General features: G+C 48.3%; 1 protein-coding gene across 1 annotated transcript in view; it reads left to right on the top strand.

The window, feature by feature from the left end:
- LOC138516970 (rho-related BTB domain-containing protein 2-like) overlaps window positions 1–20,964 on the top strand; it is a 601,113-nt gene that overhangs the window by 331,740 nt on the left and 248,409 nt on the right. Inside the window, exon 5 of the mRNA XM_069632455.1 lies at window positions 14,786–15,873. Within this exon, the coding sequence (XP_069488556.1) occupies window positions 14,786–15,873 (1,088 nt within the window). The remainder of the gene's footprint in view (window positions 1–14,785; window positions 15,874–20,964) is intronic.

Genomic DNA, 20,964 nt, shown 5'->3' with positions numbered 1-20,964 from the left:
TAATTCCTTCCTTGCCCACAGCGTTCCCCGATTTAGTGGATCTGGCTCTCCAGGTCGACGCCAGACGCTCAGAACGGAAAGCTGAAGCTGGGTTTTCTGGTTCTATCCCTTCTGCCTGGATCCTCTCATTCCGAGTCTGCTTCAGAACCTATGCAAGTTGGAGGCTTACGCAGTCCTTTAACTTCCATGGAAAGGGAATGCAGGAGGGTGGACAATGCTTGATATTATTGTGGGTTGATTGGTCACTTTGTGAAAGAATGTCCACGTCGCCCAAAAGCTAAAGCTCAGGGTTTTTCGGGCAGCTCGACCATAGATCCGGGGGCAGGTTCGAGCGCTATATGTCACTCCCCGGACCACGTACCTGCGTTTGCACCATCAGACCCGTGATGGTACATGCATTGTTACAACCCAGTATTGAGGTCTCACATTCAGTAACTGTCATCATCGAATCTGGTGCCACTGGCAATTATATCGATATCAATATGGCCCACACACTTAATCTCCCTCTTATCACCAAGACCCGACCAGAACCCGTGCACACTATAGACGGGTGTTTGTTAGTTTCTGGCCCAGTTAAACAGCAGACAGCACTTCTCACTTTGGTCATACAAACTACCCACAAAGAAACCATTAGTTTTTACCTGATATGCATGCCCCAATATGGCCTTATTTCAGGCATTCCTTGGTTGCGTCTGCACAACCCTTTGATCAATTGGAAGACAGGTTCTGTGTTTTTTGAGTCAGAAGTTTGCCAGGAGTTTTGCCTTACTCCACCTCCTACTGAGAGCACTCCAGCCCAACTCCTCAGTACTGTTTCACAACTCTCCTTGGAACCTTCTTCCGTTCCCTTGGCGGACACGCACATTGTTGGTCTTGTAGCAGAGACAATTCCAGAGCCCTACCGGGACTACCTGGACGTCTTTGATAAGGGATTATCGGAAATCCTGCCACCTCATAGGGTGTACGATTGTCCTATTGAATTACTACCAGGTTCTGTAGTCCCAAAGGGTCGTATTTATTTGCTATCTCCCACTGAGGAACAGACCTTGAAAGCTTACATTCAAGAATCCCTACATAAGGGTCACATACATCCATCTTAGTCTCCAGCGGCCAGTCCCATCTTCTTTGTCCCAAAGAAGGAGGGAGACCTTCGCCCATGTGTTGACTACCGACGCCTAAATGCCATCACCAAAAAGGATAGGTATCCTATACCTCTCATCACGCCTCTATTAGATCGCCTCACGCATGCTTCAGTGTACATCAAGTTGGATCTCAGGGGTGCGTATAATCTAGTACGTGTGAGAAATGGTGATGAGTGGAAAACGGCCTTTTGCACTCGTTACGGGTTATACAAATATTTGGTCATGCCCTTTGGCCTTTGCAATGCGCCTGCTACATTCCAGCGCTTCATGAATATTCTAGATGTATTCATGGTGGTCTATCTGGATGACATTCTCATGTTTTCACATTCTCAAGAGGAACACATCCTACACCTAAGGGAGGTACTAAAACGTTTACCATGTTCTCCCTTTTTGCAAAACCCGAAAAATGTCAATTTCACACCGACAACATTGAGTTTTTAGGGTTCCACATCACTCCTGACGGCCTCACTATGAACCATGCCAAAGTCAAGGCAGTATTGGAATGGCCGGTTCCCACCAATCTTAAAGCATTGCAGTCTTTTTTGGGTTTTGCAAACTAGATTAATTTCTGGATTTTCCTCCATAGCAGCGCCTCTTACTCTTTTGTCCAGTCCTCTTGTCCCATTCAATTGGTCCAACGATCAACAGCTTGCATTCGATACCCTAAAAGCTGCATTTACCACTGCTCCTGTCCTCCAACACCCTGACAGTGATCTCCCTTTCATAGATGAGGCGGATGCGTCCTCGTTCGCCTTAGGGGCAATTCTATCTCAAGAGTGTGTCACTACTGGACGCTTGCATCCAGTCGCCTTTCATTCCCGGAAGTTCACACCCACAGAGTGTCACTATACGGTGGCCTAAAAAGAACTTCTAGCTGTTAAAGAAGCTTTCCAAGTCTGGCGTCACCATCTCCTGGGTGCAAAACATTGGGTGACGGTGTTCTCGGACCATCAGAATCTTCGCGATTTAGCATCTCTAAAATGCTCAAATAGCAGACATGTCAGGTGGCATCTGTTTTTTGACGCTTAAGATTTCCAGATCATGCATCGTCCTGGTACCGTTCATGGAAAGGCGGATGCTTTGTCTCGCTCTCCTGGTGGGGTTTCATTGCCAGTCTATCCTGAGACCTTGCTAGATACGAAACATGTGATATGTCTTTGTACCCCTTCTCTGACTCTGCTGGATATGGTCTGCACGTGGGTTTCCACTCACCAGTCCTTACTTCCAGATTGGGATTTGGTATTACAAGACGGTCTGCCTTTCTTTCAGAACAAGTTGTTTCTACCTACCACTGATGTCCGTAATCTGGCTCTTGAATGGTCCCATGATCTTCCTGTTCATGCACATCCTGGTCAACGAAGAACACTCTCGCTTCTACAACGTTGGTGTTGGTGGCCTTCCATGTGAAGGGATGTAGAATGCTATGTTAACACCTGCTCTGTTTGTGCCCAATCCAAACATAGGAAATGATGCCCGCTGGGTCTCCTGCAGCCTCTACCCATACCCCCCGAGGCCCTGGCATACCTTGACGATGGATTTCGTGACGGACCTACCCAGGATTCCGGGTTTTGATTCCATCTGGGTTGTGGTAGACTCGTTCACCAAACTGGCACGGTTTATTCCATGCTCGGGCATTCCCTCTGCTCCTGTCCTGGCGGGATTGTTTTTTAAGTCCATCGTATGCCTTTTTCGGTTTACCGTCAGTATTGTTGTTCGACAGGGGTCCTCAATTCACTTCTCGTTTCTGGCGTGCCTTGACTAGATTAGTGCGGATCGATTCCCGTTACTCTTCGGCCTACCATCCTGAGACGGATGGACAGACCGAGAGGGTTAATCAAACCATGGAGCAGTATCTGCGTTGTCTGACTCTCCAGCATCAACAGTCCTGGTTTCTCATCTTGCATTTGGTTGAATACGCCTATAACAACGCGGTGCACTCCTCCACTGGTTTCTCTCCCTTCTATGTCTTGTATGGTCAGCACCCTAAAATCCTGCCCATCCCAGATTTCTCGCTTTCTGGTAATCCGGCTGCCTCTTCTTGCATCAGAGACATCTCGGCTGTCCACGCGCAGACCTTGCTGCACCTCAAAGAAGCCCAGCATTCCATGAAGGCTGCCGCGGACCGGAAGCGTTGTGTTGCCCCTTCGTTTGCTGTAGGGGATAGAGTTTGGCTTTCTTCCCACCATCTACATCTGCAGGGATGCCGCAAGTTGTTGCCCTGTTTCGTTGGTCCTTTTGTGGTCTCCCGGGTGATCAACCCTGTGGCCTATCGCCTTCGAGTCCCGGTTTCGTGGCGGCTTCACCCTGTCTTTCATGTCTCTCTTCTCAAACCTCGCCCTGGTCCTGCCCGTCTTCGTTCCCCTGGGGCCCCGATATCCCCTTCCTCCCCGGATGTCTTTGAGGTGTCTGCTATTCTGGGTTCTCGTTTCTTCAAGGGGGGCTTGCATTACCTAGTGGATTGGAAGGGTTATGGCCCGGAGGAGTGCTCATGGATTCCCGCAGGTGATGTTCATGCCGCTCGTTTGGTTTCCCGTTTCCATAGGGACAATCCGTTGTGCCCACAGGGTCGTGGGCCTTTGGGGGGGGGAGCTCTGTCATGCTATCCTCTCATTCCGTCCCTATTTCACAAGCATCTAGGACAGGCAATACTCACACTCTATCTAGGACAGGCAACACTCACAATGCACCAGTTACCCCAGCCAGGTTCCCATTTCCTGTCACGCACAGTGGACGGGTGTCACGTGAGCGGGTTTACCCCAAGGGCCACATATGCAGACTCAAGGGTTCTCCGTTCCTTCATTGGCATCTGCCATGGTTCTGCAGGAGGGAGCTTGCAGGCGCCGGCTACAGGATGTTGCGCGCAGAAAGTCATTTCCGCGATCATGGAGACCATTGAGATCTAAACAACGCTCACGTGTCGCGCTTGCGGGTCACGTGACGCGTTCATCCGTCTCACTCGCGGATCAGGTGACGCGGAAGCATCCACTACTTAAACGCTGAACTTCCGCGCTTCACAGCTGTTCTTTGGAGGACTCTGTACGGCGTTAGGATACTTTGTGTTTCACGGCTCTTGACTCTTGGACTGTTTTCGGATTTGCTTTGCTCACGTCTTTTGGCTCTGTTTGCTGGATCATCTGAACTCGTAACGCCTTTTGGACTGTCTTGGATTACCCTGAATTGGACTTGGCATTTTCCTCTTCACTGCATTACGTTATCAAGTACTTTGGATTTTGGTCCTTTTGTTTCATCAAGTTACAGGAGGGCAGGTTGGGTTTTAACCCAGTCTACAGTTCTTCTCCCTATTGTCATCCGGGAAACCGGCTCAGGTGCCCCGCCACGGAATTATCAACCATCATAAGATTCTGGGCTCCGTCACCCATCAGCTTAGGTAAGCCCTGCTCTTTATCCTGCTTGTTTCCTTGTACTGTACTCATTTGATTGCTAATAAAGGTTTTCCTTTACAGCTGCCTTGGGTTTCAACATACCGTGGTTCCGGCCTTCAAGAACTACCCACCTGTGGCCTCAATGATCGCACAGGGAGTAATCTTGTATTCTCTCTCTGTGGTAGTTGGGGACAGAGGTATCATACTCTTCACGACAATCAAGCAACCTGACACCTAATGACATTGTTTCTGGTCATAGTCAACTTGAGGAACTGCGTCAGTGGTCTAGACACCTCTCCTGAGGTGGAGTTTGGTAGGCCGGAGCCTGGCACGCATGCCGAAACCTCATACCGGCGCCTCATGTCGAGGGTCACGGATTACCTGGGGTGGTCCGACCTCCCTGGGGATTTTCAGCAGGATGACCTGACTGATATCCTGGACCAAGGTACTCCAACTGACCCGATGCTGCCATTCCATATGGCCTTGCAGAAAAGGGTGGCTGCGGCTTGGACTTCTCCGGAGAGTCTCCCGGCAGTGAGCAAGTCCTTGCCGAAGAAATATCGCCCAGCCAGTGGTGACCCCGGCTACTTGACCACGCACCCTACTCCGGAGAGTTTGGTGGTGCAGGAAGCTACGGCCCCAGCAAAGCAGGCGTCTTACCCTACCATCCCTCCTGATAGGGACGACAAACATTTTGACTGCTGGGCGAAGAAGGTATTTTCTTCTGGGGGTATGGTGCTTCAGGCTGCCAACTCCGTTTGTGCCTTGTCTCGTTTCACGCACACTCTTTGGAACTGTATTTCCTTAGCGGCTGATCATAATCCTGAAGGGGAGGAACGGGATGGTTTCCTTGCTATTGTGCAGGATGGCAAGGATGCCATGTGTGAATCCGTTCAGTCGGGTCTGGACATGGTTAATTGCGTCAGCCGGTCCATGGCGGCGAGCACCGTAATACGCAGGTTTGCGTGGTTGTGGAAGTCGGGTTTTGCTCCTGATGTGCAAGCCGGCTCCTCAACATGCCCTTTGATGGTGAACATCTTTTTGGCAGCAAGGCTGACGAGAGTCTTGAGAGGTTGCAGACCTCCCAAGCTGCAGCGAAGTCGTGGAGCGCTGCAGTTCACCAACCTCCGCCTTTTCATCCTTGGGGACAGAAATGGAGGGGAGGACAGGATGTCGGACACCGTTCAGGTGCCGCCCTCGGTCGCCCAGGACCTTCTATGATGGGCTGTCGAAGGCAATCTGATGAGGGGGCTCCATTTTGGCTACCCTGGCCGGAGGTGACGATCGTGATGGACGCGTCCCTCATGGGATGGGGAGCTTGTGCCAACGAGCTGACAGTCAGCGGTCGTTGGTCTCCGTCGGAGTCCAGACTCCATATCAATCTGCTGGAACTGAGGGCCGTCAGGCTTGCCCTGAAGGCTTTTCTGCCAACTGTGCGAGGAAAGAATGTCCTGATTCTGACGGACAACACAGTTGCCATGCACTACCTCAAACAAAAAGGGGGGGCAGGGTCACTTCCTCTGTGCAGGGAGGCGATGCAGCTCTGGTTCTGGGCCATCCAGCAGGAAAGTTCGATCTCAGCAGTTCATCTGGCCGGAGATGAAAACGAGACGGCGGATGCTCTGAGTAGGCAGAGTGCGGTCTCTCGCAAGTGGGAGCTGGCTCAGGAAATACTCCTGGAGATCTTCGCCCTTTGAGGGACTCATCAGGTGGACCTCTTCGCCTCCAGTGTCAACCGTAAGTGCGAAAAGTTCTGCTCGCAGGAATTTCCTCCAAGAGGAGCCTTAGGAGACGCGTTCGTAGTGGAGCGGTCCTTCCCACTGCTGTTCTTGTTTCCTCCAGTCCCTGTCATCCTGCAAGTGTTGCAGAGGTTACGGAGGTTTGGTTCCTGAATGATCCTCATTGCTCCGGCATGGGCCCGGAGGACGTGGTACCCGGACCTTCTCGACTTGTCCATGTGCCCTCCACGTCGTCTTCCCTACCGAGACGATCTGCTCTCACGGGAGGGGGGTCAAGTTCTCCATCCAGAGGTAATATCCCTCAGCCTTCACGCTTGGCTTCTGAAAGGTTGAGGTATAAGGATTGGGACCTCCCTGAAGACGTGATGGAGGTGTTGCTTTCGGCCAGACGGCCGGCAACAAAGTCCCTGTACCGTTGCCGTTGGAGAAAGTTCTGCGACTGGTGCAGGGTAAAGAATGTGGATCCTTTTTCATGTGACATTCCTGTGGTTCTGTCTTTTTTGCTTTCTTTAGCCCACATGGGCTTGCAAGTGGGTCCCATTAATGGTTACCTGGCGGCGCTGTCCATATTTAAGCGCTCATCTGAGGAGTGTTCTTATTTTAAAATTCCTTTAATTTCTCAGTTTCTGAAAGGGCTCACTAATGTGTTCCCTCCGTCACCTTTCCAGGTGCCCAGTTGGGATTTGAACCTTGTTCTCAAGTTTCTAATGGGTGCTCCATTTGAGCCTTTACATTCTTGTCCTTTGAGACTGTTAACCCTTAATACTGTATTTTTAGTTGCGGTCACTTCCGCTCGCAGAGTGAGTGAGTTACAGGCATTTTCAGTTAAGCCACCCTTCAATGTGTTCATAAGGACAGGGTTGTCCTTTGAGTTCGTCCTTACTTTCTTCGGAAGGTGGTGTCGGAATTTCATTTAAGCCGGAAGGTTATTCTCCCGGCATTTTATCCTCCTCCACATCCTGGTAAGGAAGAGGAGAGGCTCCATAGGCTGGATCCTAGGAGAGATTTAAGTTTCTACATTTCACGCATGTCCAGGGTCAGAGTGGACGATCAGCTCTTTATTGGTTACGTTGCAAGGCGTTTGGGACAAGCTGTGACAAAGCAGACTTTATGGATTATCTTGGCAATTTCTGAATGTTACCGATTGGCGGGTAAGGACCCTCCGGTTGGCTTACGGGCCCATTCTACTAGGGGTGTGGCTGCCTCTACTGCCCTGCAGAGGGGTGTCCCTATTCGTAACATCTGTGATGCAGCCACCTGGGCTTCAGTCCATACTTTTGTGCGTCACTACTCCCTAGATTCTATCCATGGGCAGGATCCGGCCTTTGGCAAGGCGGTCCTTTACTCTGCAATTTGATTGGGCATTCTAAATTGGTATATTCTAAATTCTTTTCCCACCTCCTTACGTTGGTACTGCTTTGGGAGTCTGTCATAGATATGGAATACTTCAGAGGACCCAATCCCCTCGAAGAACAAGTTACTCTCTTACCTGGTAACGTTCTTTCGATGGGTTGGTCCGACAAAGTATTCCATGTCTCTCCCTCCCTACCTGCCCTGCTACAGGATTTCTTATGCGATTGTAGCTTACGTTTCCTCAAGGCTTTCTGTTGTCATAATGGCAGAAGATTGGTCCCACACGTTCTGAGAAAAAACTACAACTGAGGCTACGGGCGTCCTACTTATAACATCCGGTGACGTCGGCTCGACGGAGGCCCTCGAGGACAGCGTATCGACGTCATTGACGCAGGACCCAGAGGCCGAAAGATTTTCCGAAGCAGCACAGCTGTGGTGATTACTGTCATAGATATGGAATATGGCATCGGGCCATCCCATCGAAAGAACGTTACCAGGTAAGAGAGTAACTTGTTCATTTGATGGATGCCACCATTCGGTATCATTTCCTGCGAGTGGGTGGACAATGGCTGCAGTAGCCCCCCAATTTCTTGCCATAGAACTAGCCAGTGCAATGGCATTCAGTCTAATTCACTTATCAAACATGTCTGTGTGGTTTACATTACAATGTCCTTACCTTCACCTTGGCAGGCTTCCAAGGTGATCAGAGGGGTTTTCTTCTATACATGTGAGAGAGTTGCACGAGGGATAGGAAGAGTCTGGCTGGAGGACAGCTGCATTGGCTGTCGGCGCACGTTATGGTTTAGAATAAAGATTGCCCATGCGACTAGCGCAGGAGGTCTTGATTCTATTAAAGACACGGAGGCGAGCATTATGCTTCAACTTCTTTCATTAGTGCTAACCATAGCTTTTTAAATCTTTCCTTTGTTTCAATATATATATATATTTTTTTACACAACTTGTATAAATAAAAGAAAAAATGAAAACATCATAGCCTTAAACTGGCTAAACTACTTCCCCCACAAGGCTACTCTGCATGGTAGTGCAATCGCCTCTCTTCCACTGTCCAATCATGCGACCCCTTCTACTATAAGTCACTGTTTCCTTGGGTCCCTTCCTCTTCTTTTACGTCTCACTCTTTAACTGAACAAATGTCTGAAATCCAACTGAACTTTTGCATAATTCAACTGAGTCTTTCCTTTCTATCCTTGATAGGATCTCCTATATTCTAACTCCGCTGTACTGCTGCTCTTGTACATTCTATTCTCGATGATTCTTCTGCTCTTCTCCTATGCAGAAAGAGAAATGTGCATGTTAGGGAGGGGAATATGGTTCTTCACTTGTCATAATCAAGCATTACTATACATTGCTGTGAGATTTATTACAGTTCATATCATGCTTCTTACAGCCATATTCCCTTAGGGAGGGATAATGCTTGCCTCCGTGTCTTTAATAGAATTAAGACTTCCTGCTCTGGTCGCATGGGCAATCTTTAGTCTATGACAAGACCGGAGCGTGCATTATGCTTGTTCAAAGCTTTCTACAACTGCAGCTGCTATATTGGATACTGGTTTGAAGTAAAAAGTTTTAAAAACTGAATCGCTCGACCAGTCTGCTGCCTTCATGATCTCCTGCAGTGGAACTCCGACTGCAAAAGCTCGCGAAGCCATGGCACCTCTGGTAGAGTGCGCTATAAATCTTTTCCTGTCTATACCTGCTAACTCAATCACTTCTTTTACCCATCTAGCAATGGGAGCTGAGGTAACTGCTTTGTATGATTTGATGCGCGCTATAAGCTACTGGCTAACTCCCCCAGGTCTAACCGCTGCTGTAGCTGCTTCATAAAACTTTATACAGTTTGCCACACATAATTTCTCGTTGTTTGTAAAGTATGGATATGATATCACTCTAGAATTAGTCTTTTTACGCTGTGCTATGGTAAACGCAATCCCTTCCGGATAGTACATTTTTCTGTTTATCTCTAGGACTTTAATATCTGAGACTCTTCTACAAGTCACTAGGCAGAGAAGTGTAGCTAATTTGCCTGAGAGTTGTTTGTCTGATAGTAAACTGTTTCTCGGCCAATGCTCGAACAGATGTAGGACCTTTTGGACAACCCATAGTGAAGATTACCTAGGCGTAGGGGGTTTGCTCATCTTCACACCCTTTAGCAGTCTCAACACAGCAGGGTGTTCCCCTACTGGAGCTCCGTCCACTAGCTCCTGTCCTGCAGAGATCGCTGATCTATATACTCCAACAGCCTTAAAAGCTCTCCCTGCAGAAGGGAGGCTAGCTAGGAAATTTACTACTTGAACTACAGGTGCTAAAATGGGAGATATACTCCTCCCCCTGCACCATAAGTCCCAGGCTTGCCACGCAGAATTATAGCTCCTGATCGTAGATGGGGCCCATGATAGATTGATAAGTCTTGTAGCGTCTTCTGAAAGGCCTGGCAAGCGCCATCTGTGCCTAAAATTTTGCACGCTATCAGGGTTAAGGTCCGGTCCTCTATCAGAGGGTGTGGGGCTCCTGCTGGATCGGTCAGTATGTCTTGTCTGTATGCAGTCTTCTGTGGAAAATCTGTAGAAAGTTCCATCAGAACTGGAAACCAGACTTGCGACTTCCACTCTGGCGTCACTATCACTATTTGCGCTCTGTCTCTGCGCATTGCGAAGGGGGGAAAGGCATAGTGTGTCTGCGACCCCCAATGCTGCAGGAATGCATCTGTTCCCTGGGCTTCCGGGTCCAGCTTCCAGCTGAAGTAATTCGTCAGTTGCGCGTTCATCCTCAAGGCGAACAGGTCTATGTGCAAAGGGCCCCATTTTGCCTCTAGCTTTTCGAAGATAGTCCTGTGTAGCTTCCAGTCGCTGTAATCTACTAGGTGCCAGGAGTTCCAGTCCGCCACTGAGTTCAGGGCCCCTGGGAGATACTCTGCTTTGACTGTTATCTTTCTCTCTAGGCAGTCGTGCCAGAAATCCTTCGCTAATTCCGCTAGCATCTTGGATCTGGTGCCCCCCAACTTGTTTATATACCTTACTGCAGATATATGGTCCATCTTTAGAAGGATGCTGCAGTGTGCTATGTCTCTGGTGAACGCTTTTACTGCGAATGAGCCTGCTAGCAACTCTAGGCAATTGATATGTAGCTCTAACTCCTCTTGCAACCATTTCCACCTGTTTCTATCTCGCTGCATCGAGCTCCCCATCTGGACTTGCTGGCGTCTGACTCTATAACTAATTTTGGCACATCTCTGAATATATGGCGTGGCCGTTCCAGGCTTCCATATTGTGGAGCCACCAGGTGAGCTCTGATTTGCTTTCCTCGTCTAGGGGGACTAGTCGATGGTATCTCCAGCCTTTCCTTAGGTATTTGATCTTCAGTCTCTGAAGAGCTCGATAGAGTAAGGGGCTGGGAAATATCGCTTGAATGGATGCTTCCAAAAGACCTACTATATTGGCTAGATACCGAAGAGAGATCAGCGGTTTCTCGAGTGCTGCTCTCAGATCTTTCTTGATCGACCTCATTTTTGAGACTGGCAATTCTAAGGTAGCTTTCTTCGTATCTATAGTGAAACCCAAGAATTCTAGTAGCTTGGTCGGCGTAAGCTCTTATTTGTCTCTGTTCACTAGAAAATCCAGACTGGAAATTAGTTCTATTGCCCATTGAATTTGTTTCCGTAATCGATCCCTGTCTTCGGCCATAAATAGAATGTCGTCCAAGTAGACAATCATCCAGAACCCTTGCTCTCGGAGTGCTAATGCTACGGGCCTCATAGGTTTGGTGAACGCCCATGGTGCTGACGCTAGACCGAACGGTAGGCTTCTGAACTGCCATAGTTCCTCTCTCCATAAGAACCTTAGGAAGGGGCGACATTGGGGTGCTATCGGTACTGTGAGATATGCGTCCTTCAGATCTAGATGAGCGAGCCAATCTCCCTTTCTGAGCAAGTCTCCCAGTAGATGGATTCCTTCCATCTTGAAGTGTTTGTATACTAACCAGCTGTTGAGTGCTTTCAGATTGATTACTGGAAGAACTTTGTCCTTGCGATGGACTAGGAACATATTGCTCAGAAAGGATTGTTCGCTTCTCGTCGTCCTCTCTATCACGTTCTTCCGCGCTAGATCCTGGATCTCTGCATCTAATAACGCTTCTTCTGCTTGTGTCATTTGAATTCTCTGAGGGGGATTTTCCTGTTCCGGATGGTCTAGAACTCTAGAATTAAGCCTTGTATGGTCTGAAGGACCCATGTATCTGATGATAGATCGCGCCAGTTGTGCCAATAACGCTGCCCCCTACTAGAGGATAGGTCGCTGCGCGTTCTCTCACCTGAGTTATTGTTCTGGTGTCGATAATATCCGCGTCCTCGACGTCCCCGATAACTTCGTCCTCTGTTAGGGAAAAATGCGTCTCGTTACCGGGTCTCCCAATACTGGGCTCTGTGGCCTTGAGATCTTCTGTTATTGAAGCGGCCGGTCGAGCGCCCTCTTTATCGACTGGCCCCTGCAAAAACTCTCCCCGGGAATACTTTCCTAATGGAGGCCTGCGCTTTTTCAAGCGCGGTGTATGTTCCGACGAACCTGTTTATTTCTTTGACAAATGTGTCTCCGAAACAGAAGTCCTTGGGCACTCTCCCCGGCCTCGTAAGACGCCAGGTCTCCTAGTTTGTTATCAATCTTCAGCAACATAGACCTGCGTCGCTCGGAAGATATTGCGCAGTTTGCGTTGCCTAGCATGCAGACTGCTCTTTGTGCCCATCCTGCTAATATGAGTGGGTCCACTGGTTCTCCAGTGTCTTTAGCTCTTTCGGCTAAGTCCATTATTTTCGCTATGGGGCCGGCCAGGTCTAACAGTTTATCTTGGCACGTTTTCCATGCCCGATCCATGCCTCTCCTGGAGTCTTTCCCTGCCTTCGTTACGAAGGTTTGCATCTTTGCATCAAGCTCGGGTGTATCGCCTACTTTCCCTGTTAGTTCTGGTCTCGGACACTCAGCTCTGAGTCTGAATCTAGTATCTTTTTCCATGGGTTTTCTCTTTTTCTGGGACATGTACAGAGCTACTCTTGGTGATGGGGTCCAGTCCGTAGATCTGGGGTGTCTAATGGTGTCCGGTTCAAACATGTCTGACATGTCTTCTTCATCTAGAGGGGTCACCGCACCGCTGGCTTTGGGCTCGCATGTACTCTTCTTTTGCGAGACGACTCTCTCCTGCTCCTGTTCTGAGTGTTCTGTGGATGATGTGGCATCCCCTATATATTTCGCCCCTGGCGTAGGGGGTATGAGGTTGGGCATGGCTGCTTTTATAAGAAAGGCGCTTTTAAGCCTATTGAAAGTGTCAGGCACCTCTAGGTGCTTAGTTTTCCCCGTATCCGTGCCCGGGGAAGTAGAAGAGTGTTTCCTCTTCCGGGCCACTTTTCTCCCCTTCACATCTTGGGTCAGAGGCTCTTGTGTGGAGGTTCACTCACCTGGGTCGTCAAGCGTGCCAGCTGTTTTTTGCCCAGTATTTCTTCCAGGACTAATAGCCTGTCTTGTAGAGGCTTAACTCCTAGTGCTACGGCTTGAACCAATGAGTCGCCCAGCACTTTCTTGAAGCTATAGGAGAGGTCCATCTCTTCTCCTATGTATTCTGTTTCCTGGTCTGGTTCTCTGTCACTCCCTTCACTCCAAGCCTCATTATCCATGCTATATGCCATGGTTATACGCTGTATGCGTGTGCCTCACAGAGGATTGCTATCCGTTCAAGTCTTACAGCTCCTCTTTTGCTGATGGCAAACAAAAAATTATTATTTTTTTTATTTTTTATTTTTTTATATAATTCCCGGTATTTGGAAATGCCTCTGATCTGTGCAAGCGAACCGCTAATAAAATAGATAGGTTTGCGTGTTCGGGAGTAAAATGGGGAGCGCAGTGCTGACCGTTAGCTTCTCCGTGATAACTCACTCTCCTGAGAGGAATGTTGCAATGCGTATGCGCGTGCTTCCCTTGTTTCTAAAGGAAGAGGGGCTTAGCGCGTATTACGCGTCGCTTATAAATTCCTCTTCCCTGGCGGCACTCGCTTGCGGCTGAATGACCGAGCTATAATGCGAGTGGCCAGCCGCTCGGAATGTGAAAACTCGCTTTGCTCTATCCGCGAAATTACGCATAATCTTCTGTCATTAAAACTCTGGCAATAAGTATGCGTGCGCTTAAATATGGTATATAAACCTAATATAAGGCATGTTGTACAAATAAAAACAGTATAGCTGGGCACTGTTAATAATGGATGTCACTTATCTGTGGTGCAGCAAAAAAGAAGAGGAAGGGACCCAGGGAAGCAGTGACTTATAGTAGAAGGGGTCGCCTGATTGGACAGTGGAAGAGAGGCTATTGGACTACCATGCAGAGGAGCCTCAAAGGGGGAAGTAGCTTAGCCAGGTTAAGGCTAAAGGCTATGACGTTTTCATTATTTCTGTTATTTATACAAGTTGTGTAAAAAAAAAATATATATATATATATATATATTGAAACAAAGGAAAGATTTAAAAAGCTGTGGTTAGCAGCAATTAAAGAGGTTGAAGCATAATGCTCGCCTCTGGTCTTGTCATAGAATTCCAGAATTAAATGCCAAAGTGTCTCCAACTCGACTCCTGCTTCAAGTGTTTGTATTTTCTTTTCTTTGCCATCATAGAATAGGACATGTAATGGCACATGGACCTTCCACCACCTTCAATTCATAGTGCAACGTAGAAACTGTCCCCAGGTCGCCATGCAAATAAAGGAAGTACTGGCACAATGGGAGTGAATCATGTTCTGAAATGTGAAAGCTGGCGCTTGGTACTGAGCAGCTGATTTCTGAATATGAATATATGTTCTGGACACACACAGTATCCATCATGAGGCACAGAAGTGCATCACATGCTCTTGAAGCCAGAAATACCTTTGGGGTTTGACAACAAAGGGTGAGATGATCCCTAACCTTTAGGACTAAGGAGTCTCAGCAGAAGATGCTGACAGTGAGGCTGGTATGGAGCGGTGTGTAAGATTGAAAGCAGGGAGCAGGCCTTGCCATTCACAGCCCAGTGACGAGACTTGTATTCATAGCCCTATGCTCTATTGGTAGTAGTGGGAAAGATTGGTGCGTTGCCCAGGCTCTTCTCCCTCCTTAACATGTCCTATGTTTCTTTTCTTCCCAGGCCCATTAAACCCACGGACATCCTCCCACCTGAAACCGGCCATGAAGTGGCGAAGGAGCTTGGAATTTCCTACTACGAGACCAGCATGGTTGCCCAATTTGGAATCAAGGATGTCTTCGACAATGCCATTCGCGCTGCTCTGATCGCCAGGCGGCACCTGCAGTTCTGGAAGTCCCACTTGAAGAAGGTGCAGCGGCCTCTGCTGCAGGCTCCGTTCCTGCCCCCCAAGCCACCCCCTCCAATCATTCATGTCCCGGACCCACCACCTAGCGATGGCCGGGGCCCTGCTATGCTGTTCTGCACCCCACTGTGCTCTGATGTGGTGTTCCTTCTCCAAAGTGGGCAGAGGGTGTTTGCTCATAAGGTTTACCTGGCCACATCCTGCTCAAAGTTCTACGATCTTTTCACCCTGGATATGAGCGTCAGTCCAGCCACTGCAGCTCCGCCTACGGATGATGGCTCGTCCAGTGCTAGTACAAGCACCAGTGACTCGTCTGCTGATCAGAGCAGCCAGGGAGTGGCCAGGGAGCGGAAAGGCGCAAAGGAACCAGCTGTCAGGACTAAAAGTTTAGACATTGACAAAGATTTATTGGGGGACCACAGCCTACAGGGGGCAGCCCAGGCTGCGCTCAGGACTTCCAGGAGTGATGATGCCTTGAGGAACGGGGAGTGGCACCAGTTTCGGAAGCAGAGGCAAAATCCCCTAGGCTGGGACCTGGAGCCGGGGGTGCTGGGGAGAAAGCTGTGTGGATGGGGGCGGGGTTTTGTCAGCGTGCAGGTGGAAATGGTGCAGGACCCTGTGGCTCAGAGGCAGAAGCTAATGACTGTTGTTTACATGGACTGCACGATCCAGGCAAGTCCTTTCCGGGCTGTCCTGGAGTACCTGTACACAGGTCGCCTGGACCAGGGAAGGACCGATTTGATGCAAGTGGCGACCATTGCTGAGGTTCTGGAAGTCTTCGATCTCAGGATGATGGTGGAGAACGTGCTGAACAAGGAGAGCTTCATGAACCAGGAGATCACAAAGGCCTTCCACGTGCGCCGAGCCAATCGCATCAAAGAGTGCCTCAGCAAAGGTGTCTTTTCAGGTAAGATGAGGATGGAGATGGAGATTGAGGAGTGGTGTGTGCAGAGAGAGAGCTGGCCCATCTTCCCAGGATGTCCTTAGTCCCTCATAAGCTTGCTTTTATGGCCAGGTTTTTCCTTTATGAAACAAGCCGTGATGGTGCTTCAAGATATGGCTCCTGTAATGTTGCTTACTATGTAAATCTGGTTTGGCCTGTGTAACCGGACCAGACCTCCATGATGCCCAAGAAATTGATAAACAAGTACATTTACCGGGTGTGTTATAGTCTAGCTCCTTAATGCGGTTGGTTTGACAATCTGAAAAAAGTGTGCCACCTGTGTGGCGAGCCAAATCTTGAGCATGGACTGGCATCTTCTGTTTCATTCGCACGTAGCCGCAAGCTGTCGAACGTCCCACTCTAATAGTTAATAAGTTATAGTCCTTTTGGTCTGATCTACATACGGGCCAATTCTATATCAAGACCACGTTTGCTTCGCTGAAAGGCCATCAAGTAATTGGGTTTGCTTCAGGTGACTCTTTTCTCTTTGTTTTTGTTACTTCATCATATTGTGCTGTTTGCTATTATATGAGGGGATCTGCTCTTGAGGTGGGAGATCGTCCTTCAGTGGGAGCAGATGTGAGGCCAGGATGCTGCTCCCTTAAGGCTGAGTTGCGGAAATGTCTGTTGCATTCTTCTATCGATCGATCGATCATGCCTTTACTCGGAGTAACAAAAAAAGCAATTAATGTTAATAAGATCAGTGTTAAATGTTCTTACTGGAACTCTGTGCCAGAAACTGTAACGCCCCTCTTACGGGAGCATAGATGGTTAGCCAGTCTTCTGGGAAATCGGCTATGTCAATAGTCAACCAATCGGGGCTAGGAGATCATAGCATATAGAAGGTTAACACTGAGCGTGGTTGGTGCTCTTTTATTGTTTGCCAAGGATTTCTTTTTAAAAGCAGGTATGGAGATTTGAGTGGGTATGCAGGAATTACTTAATTACTAGTGATCAACCCAGACAGCATCAAGAGGCTCATGACGAGAACTGGGGCACACCTTTTGTGGGGGGTCAATATGGTTCAACGAACAAACGGGACTACTAATCGGAAGAATTGGCAACATATAAAAGAATAGAGAACTGCTTGGTTATTGTGTGTGCCGTATCCGATAGTGATGGATGTAGAATGTGTATTTGGTAGACTAACATGTAGTAAACACTATGCAGAGGTGTGTGCAGTGTGGTTATTGCACAGCCAAGTGCGTGGTTCTTGTTGAGATGTGTTGGACATTGGGACGGGCTAGAAAAGAATAGAGTTTTGAGACCAGCAGATCAAGGGTGTTCTATGCAGACACTTGCAGTGCATACGTTCCTCCATTCCATACTCTGAGCTGCACCCTGTCTGGTGATAAAGAATTGGGCTGCCACAGGCATCCCAGGGAGGGACCACCAAACATTTCCTCAACTGGTGTAGACCGCCTCCCCTCCACCCTGCCTGTAGGGTGTAGAACATCTAATCCTATTCTTGAAAATTATGCATTGCCCTATAAATGGCAACAGGGAAGGAGGTAATGTCAGAAGCATGCATTACGCCTCGAATACACACTGCCCCCGCAGGTCACCGTAAAAATGCCCTCTGCCCGATTCTAGAGGCCAAGAGAAAAGCCTCTTAGTTAAAGAAAAAACACACACATCAGTGTGAAACACTCTCCTGGCGTGCAACTTGATATAGTTCCCCACCAAATCTGAACAGTTAAAAGAGAGTAGGGTGAAGGACACACTCAACAGGTACCAGTGGCAAACCTCAACATGAGGGTTGGTGCAAAGTGGACAGTCTCCACATTCCAAATTCTGATGAGCTACACCTGCTGTGCTGGGCATCCATTGTAAACCGTGATGAGTATATATCAAGACGGACTGGGCACTGGAAGATTGGAGAGAATTGAGTTATCCTCGTATGCCTTGGTTTGGGAGCAAAGATGTTTCTTCTTGTCATCACATGTACACAAAATCGCCTCACTCATCCCAGTGTACACAAGGGTAGAATTCAATAAGGAAGAGGACTGTAGAGCAGTGGATCGTGCTGGGCAGTGAGTTCATACCCCAGTATATACAATGGTAGAATTAATTAAATGATTTCTGGGTAAGCGAGAGGACTGTAGAGCAGTGGATCGTGCTGGACAGTGAGTTCACACCCCAATGTAACCAAGCTAGAATACATTCACTGATTCTTGGGTAAGGAAGAGGACTGTAGAGCAGTGGATCATGTGGGGCAGAGGACTCTAGAGCAGTGGATTGTGCTGGGCAGTGAGTTCATATCCCAGTATATACAATGGTAGAATTCATTCAGTGATATCTGGGTAAGCAAGAGGACTGTAGTGCAGTGGATCGTGCTGGGCAGAGGACTGTAGAGCAGCGGATTGTGCTGGACAGTGAGATAATACCCCAGTGTACACTAGCTAGAATGCTTTCAATGGTTCCTGGGCAAGGAAGAGGACTGTAGAGCAGTGGATCGTGCTGGGCAGTTGGGTCATACCCCAGTGTATACAAGGGTAGAATTCATTCATATTTTCTGGGCAAGGAAGAGGACTGTAGAGCAGTGGATCCTGCTGGGCAGTTGGGTCATACTCCAGTGTATACAACGGTAGAATTCATTCAGCGATACCTGGTTAAGGGAGAGGACTGAAGAGCAGTGGATCGTGCTGGGAGCGAGTTCATACCCCAGTGTATACAAGGGTAGAATTCATTCAATGATTCCTGGGTAAGGGAGAGGACTGTGGAGCAGTGGATCGTGCTGGGCAGTGAGTTTATACCCAAGTGTACATACGCTAGAATTCTTTCAGTGATTCCTAGGTAAGGGAGAGGACTGTGGAGCAGTGGATCGTGCTGGGCAGTGAGTTCATACCCAAGTGTAAATACGCTAGAATTCTTTCACTGATTCCTAGGTAAGGGAGAGGACTGTGGAGCAGTGGATCGTGCTGGGCAGTGAGTTCATACCCAAGTGTACATACGCTAGAATTCTTTCAGTGATTCCTGGGTAAGGAAGAGGACTGTAGAGCAGTGGATCGTGCTGGGAGCGAGTTCAGACCCCAGTGTATACAAGGGTAGAATTAATTCAGTAATTCCTGGGTAAGGAAGAGGACTGTAGAGTAGTGGATCGTGCTGGGCAGCGGGTTCTTATCCCAGTGTACACACATGCTAGAATACATTCTGATTCCTGGGTAAGGAAGAGGACAGTACAGGAATGGATGATGCTGAGGAATCGCCTCAGGTTTCTATTACGGTGACCCCTTGGGGCTAGTGGATCACTTTTCAATCTTTGGATGCATTTGTGTAGGTGACAAATCTATCATTTAGAGAATGGCTTTGTCCTCCCATTTTCACCAGTTGAACACATATATGGCGTTCTCGGTCTGTGTTTCAGGATGTTGTCATATTCGGGAGACTTGGATCTGCATCTCGCTCAAGGACTTTTTCTGATTATTTTCCCCAAGTTGAAGGGTACATGAGTAGTTTTGAAAATCTTAGCTGGAGAGTGTTTCCATGAATTGATGGCAAAAGACTTCACTGAATCAGCTGAGGTGATGATAAAGACATGTTGGGTTCTTTTGGATATCACAAATCATTTTTGCATCTGAAGATTTCTTTTGGCCTTCGAAATTCTGTGACATTTCTAGAAACTTTCTCCATGCCATTTCAGCCCAGTGAGGCCAGTGCCTGTGCGAGTATCGGCTAGCTAGAGAGCAGTAGACCGGAGGGATGCCCAGAACTAGATGAGGCGTAATGGATCTGTGTAGCAGTTATGGGAAAGTATGGCTTTGACTACAGTACCTGTGCGAGTATCGGCTAGCTAGAGAGCAGTAGACCGGAGGGATGCCCAGAACTAGATGAGGCGTAATGGATCTGTGTAGCAGTTATGGGAAAGCATGGCTCTGACTACAGTACCTGTGCGAGTATCGGCTAGCTAGAGAGCAGTAGGCCGGAGGGATGCCCAGAACTAGATGAGGCGTAATGGATCTGTGTAGCAGTTATGGGAAAGTATGGCTCTGACTACAGTACCTGTGCGAGTATCGGCTAGCTAGAGAGCAGTAGGCCGGAGGGATGCCCAGAACTAGATGAGGCGTAATGGATCTGTGTAGCAGTTATGGCTCTGACTACAGTACCTGTGCGAGTATCGGCTAGCTAGAGAGCAGTAGGCCGGAGGGATGCCCAGAACTAGATGAGGCGTAATGGATCTGTGTAGCAGTTATGGGAAAGTATGGCTCCGACTACATTTCAGTTTTTTTCTTTTGGGTATTTATACAGAAGTGCCCGTAGTGGGGCAGTTAAGATAGCGACAGGTTTGTACAGCATGCACATCCCATCTGGAGGAACAGTGAATCCCAATTGACACCACAGCGTGGATTCTATAGATAAGGGTTTGTGGGAGGATGGGAGATTGGAAGTAGGTGCACTCTGAACAGCTGGGTCTTGGGCTTGTTTAGAAAGACGTTGATCGATATAAAATCATTTTCAATCAGGAGTTTGCTCCTGGAGTCTTTTGGGATTGGTGGGGGACGCTTACTTCCTAGTTTTCTCTTTTTATGCCCCATTTTATGATGGGCAGGTTGGCACAGAGAGGCAGAACGTTTGCATGCAGGTCATTTCTCTGCATGGAAGATCCATTTCCTAAATTCTTAGAGGGTCTTGAATATGGTGAAGGGTGTCTTGGATGGGATGTGTGCTGAAAATGAAAGTTGGATAAGATGTAGTAAATCTACTTTATTCCATGTTTCCAAATCGGGCCATCTTGCATTTCTTCTTGACATGATCATTGAAGGAAAATTTGGTGTTGTGGAAGTCCATGGCTTTTGCTCAGTGTGCAAGTTTTAGGGTCAATCCTTTGGAAGCCGTATTGTTTTAGCTGGACTGGACATGGAAGTCGGAGTAGCCGCCTTTGAGTTGGACAAACTTTCCTTTGCCGAGTTTAGCTTAGTTTGACTGTGGACATCAGTAGGTACACCATTTACCTATTGGATGATCGCGGCAGATGGCAATCTGGGGTATAATATTGTTCTCCAGAATGGGGTCTGGCATGTATTCACATGCTTATGAATATTCCCCGTGGTCAGG

Source organism: Ambystoma mexicanum, chromosome 6q (genome assembly GCF_040938575.1).
Source record: "Ambystoma mexicanum isolate Mex_15411 chromosome 6q, UKY_AmexF1_1, whole genome shotgun sequence".
NCBI classification, from domain to species: domain Eukaryota; kingdom Metazoa; phylum Chordata; class Amphibia; order Caudata; family Ambystomatidae; genus Ambystoma; species Ambystoma mexicanum.
Note: the sequence above shows the minus strand (reverse complement) of the source record. Positions and strands in the feature narration are given on the sequence as shown.